Source organism: Pinus tabuliformis, chromosome 8 (genome assembly GCF_031772625.1).
Source record: "Pinus tabuliformis cultivar Carrire ecotype Pingquan chromosome 8, CPIR1, whole genome shotgun sequence".
In the NCBI taxonomy this organism is placed as follows: Eukaryota; Viridiplantae; Streptophyta; class Pinopsida; order Pinales; family Pinaceae; genus Pinus; species Pinus tabuliformis.
In genome coordinates, this window is record NC_142294.1 from 782,866,647 (window position 1) to 782,870,166 (window position 3,520).

Below are 3,520 nucleotides of genomic sequence, written 5' to 3' on the forward strand. Positions count from 1 at the left end.
TTTTAAAAATATACACAATTTTTGTGAGTTGTATTTGGGACTTTTACACTGTTTTCCTATTAACAAGGTTCAATATTCCATAAATTAAATAGCACATTATTATTTTAATCACTGGTAATAATTTTTACCACCCATTTAATTTATATAGCTATGTTAATTATTATGAGTAATCCTATTTTATCATCCACCAACCTCCCAATTATCATGCTCCTCTACAATTTCTTGATTGTGCTACATTATCTTTGTCTTCACCCTTAATTTGATGTTCATAACCCTTGCATAATTCACTTTTACATTCCTACTAAGGAATAATGTTACTAATACTCTTATTCCTAATTTTTTTGTTCAAATACATAGCATTATGTTGTTTGATTATGCTACATTCTCTTTATCTTTACCATTAATTTGATGTTCATAGCCGATTATGCACGTATATATTCTTGCTAAGGAATAATGTTTATATTACTATTATTCCTAGTTTTTTTGTTCAAATAAATAGCATTTTGTTGTTGTCAACCTTGGTTTATTTCCACAATGCTTGAAATACCTGATTTATCTCTACCAAATAATGTAGTTTGTAATAACATTTATAATTGGTTGAATTGATGATTAAATTTTATTTTAATAACCATTAATTATTTTTCATCTTTTATTCCAAAAATATTTGTTTCCAAATTATGAGACATCACTTATTTATTTGACATCACATTTTGTTTGCAACATGCATTTGGTAAACTTTTATTTTAAAAAATATATTTATATTTTGCGAGTTAACTGAAGTGAAGAGATAGATCACTTTTTTGTTCAACATTAATTTTTTTCTTAGTTTATTTATCCCTTGATGATTATAAGATTTATAATATATACAAATTTATTATTTAAAATATTGTATTTTATTTTATTTCAACTTTTTAATTTATCGTTTGAAATATAAATATTTTATTTGAAAAAAATGAGTAGTAAATTTTTAATATATTTTATCTATGAATTTTGTTATATTAACTTTGTTTTCCCAATATAATAGTTATAAATAAATCATAATATTAAAATCTTATTCCATGGGCAATTCAGACTTACTAGTGCAATTTACAAGAAAATTATGATCATTTCAATTTTCAGTGTAACATTTATAAATAAATTAGAATTTTAAAATCTTATCTATGTATTCATGGGCTTACTCTAGTTTATTGTATCTAGGGTTTTGTGGTGCATAAAGTGTTTTACTTGCAATCATTAAGTTTATCAACCTAAAGTGTTCTAATCAATCACTAAATCTATCTATTTTGAAATAGTCTTTAAAATAATAAAATGTGTATTTCATTTAAATTTCATAATTGGATGATATTTTTAAAAATATAAACAATCTTTGTGAGTTGTATTTGGAATTTTTACTCTATTTTCCCATTACAAAGGTTCATTATTACATAAATTGAATAACACATTATTATTTAAAATATTTATTTGATTTTATTTCAACTTTTTAATTTATGATTTAAAATATGAATATTTTATATGAAAAAAATGAATGAGGGGTAAAAAAATGAATGAGTGGTAAATTTTTAATATACTTTATCTGTAAATTTTCTTATATTTAACTGTGATGTCCCTAAATAACTCGATGAAAACTAGACAGTAAGTAGTAATTCTTGTAAAAAGATTACGAATTAGTTTAAAAACTAATTCCTGGTATTCATGAAACTAATTATGGAGAACCGATTCTCGGTATGGTAAAACGACAGTGAAATAATGTTCCTCCATTCTAACCCGAACATCTGAATATCTTTTCAATCATTCAGTTGGCATACGCGAGCGCTTCTCTGCAATCAAACTGAATGCTAAATTTTCTCCCCGTACGATGGAGAGGATTGAGCTGACGGTTAGGCTTCTGGAAAGATGGTTGAGGTAACCACCTTCCCTGAAGCTCCACGTCTGATGGGTATTCCGGTGAGGAGGCTAGGTGTAAGGGCTCTCTCCAACGGTGGGATGGCTTCGGAGAGAAATGGCTAGGGATAGTTAGCAGTTAGGATCAGAACTGATTCTTGGATTCGGAACGGCGACGAAGTCGATTTTCTTGATCGTTGACAGATTTGAACACAAAAAGGTTCTCTGTTAATCATGCCTGTTTAGCATCTATGAGATGTTCGTCATGGTAAGGTCCGCAAGAAGTAATTGGTTTTCTCGTACATCAGTAGGACTTACAGACTTAACGCTATGCTATTCTGGAGAGTCGAAAGATTGCAGCGATACATTGTCAAGAGAGCACTTGGGGTTGGTTCTCCTGTACCCATTGGGACATATGGCTCTAGACGGACAATCACCAGCTCTACCCAGATCAATTTGATGGGAAATTCCATATAAGCGACCCTTACGGATGACGACCACGTTGCAGAGAGTTGGGTTTATCAACAAACTGGGCGGAAAATAGTAGGGCTTGACATGGAATGGCAGACCTGTTTTAAAAAAAGAGGATCGCAGGACAAGACTGCCTTGCTCCAGCTCTGTACTGACAATGGCTGCTTGATTGTGCAAATGTTGTTTCTGGATTTTATGCCAGAGGCTCTTGTTGGGTTTTTGAAGGATCCGAAGATTAAATTAGTAGGTGCGGGTGTTCGAGCTGACGTTGCTAAGCTCCAGCGTGATCATGGTTTGGAATGTGGAGACCCAGTGGAGCTGGGTCGCTTGGCAGCCGAAAAGTTCGGGAGGCAGAAGCTCAAGCAGGCCGGGCTCAAGGGTTTGGCCATTGAGGTTCTGGGGTTAAATCTTCCCAAGTCCAAAACAGTTTCTATGAGCAATTGGGCCTCAAGGAAGCTTCAAGAGAAGCAGATCGAGTATGCTTGCATTAATGCCTTTGTTTCTTTTTCAATCGGTAAGAAACTCTTGGAGCCTGAAAACTGATTTTGCCTTGTAAGGGTTTTGTTTCTTCGAGTTATTTTTGCCAGATGGTTCCCTTAAGTGACCCTAGGCAGGCCAGGGCAAAACAGGGTTTGAGAATTTGGACGGTAAAGCATCCGGTGAGAGATTATCATTATGGTTATCATATTTAAAGTTTGAAATTATTTGCTTATGCTTGTTTACTTGAGCAAAGGTCTTCTCCGGCTACGGTTAAATCTGAAGCTGATTCCCTGCCCTTTTAATCTGATCTATGGCTACTCCTGTAAGGAGGTGCTTCGGAAAAGTAACAGAAGCTTAGCCCGAAAACACATACATGTAGTTGTTTATGTATTTATGTTGTTATAGATCTGGTTGCAAGACCATGTATTTATGTTCTGATATATATGCTAGTTAGCTAGTATGTTATGCGTGCTCATGCATATGAGTAGATGTTAAAAGATCTCTTTAGATGTTGATTATTGTTGGAATAATATTGTAACTAATCTTGTTGCCAAGATTGTTGATGACTGCATTGACAGGAAACGATGGCAGATGGTGCCAAGGAAAGTGATGTTTAACATTATGGCAGGAAAAAGGATTATTCGTCCATGCAGATGAAGTCAAGCTGCAGTATTGTCCAATGCTAGAA

At 33.3% G+C, this 3,520-nt stretch overlaps 1 protein-coding gene across 1 annotated transcript; it reads left to right on the top strand.

Annotated features, from left to right (window-relative positions):
* Positions 1-1,893: 1,893 nt before the first annotated feature.
* LOC149237921 (3'-5' exonuclease-like) lies at positions 1,894-2,895 on the top strand. Its single transcript, XM_089369428.1, has 2 exons — positions 1,894-1,978; positions 2,360-2,895. Exons 1-2 carry the CDS (start codon positions 1,894-1,896, stop codon positions 2,893-2,895), a joined length of 621 nt encoding a protein of 206 aa, XP_089225554.1.
* Positions 2,896-3,520: the final 625 nt, after the last annotated feature.

Coding starts and splice junctions, on each gene's coding strand:
- LOC149237921 (XM_089369428.1), top strand. CDS start 1,894: ATGGTTGAGGTAACCACCTTCCCTGAAGCTCCACGTCTGATGGGTATT. Junction 1,979..2,359: donor TGTAAGGGCTCTCTCCAACG/GTGGGATGGCTT, acceptor ATTCCATATAAG/CGACCCTTACGGATGACGAC.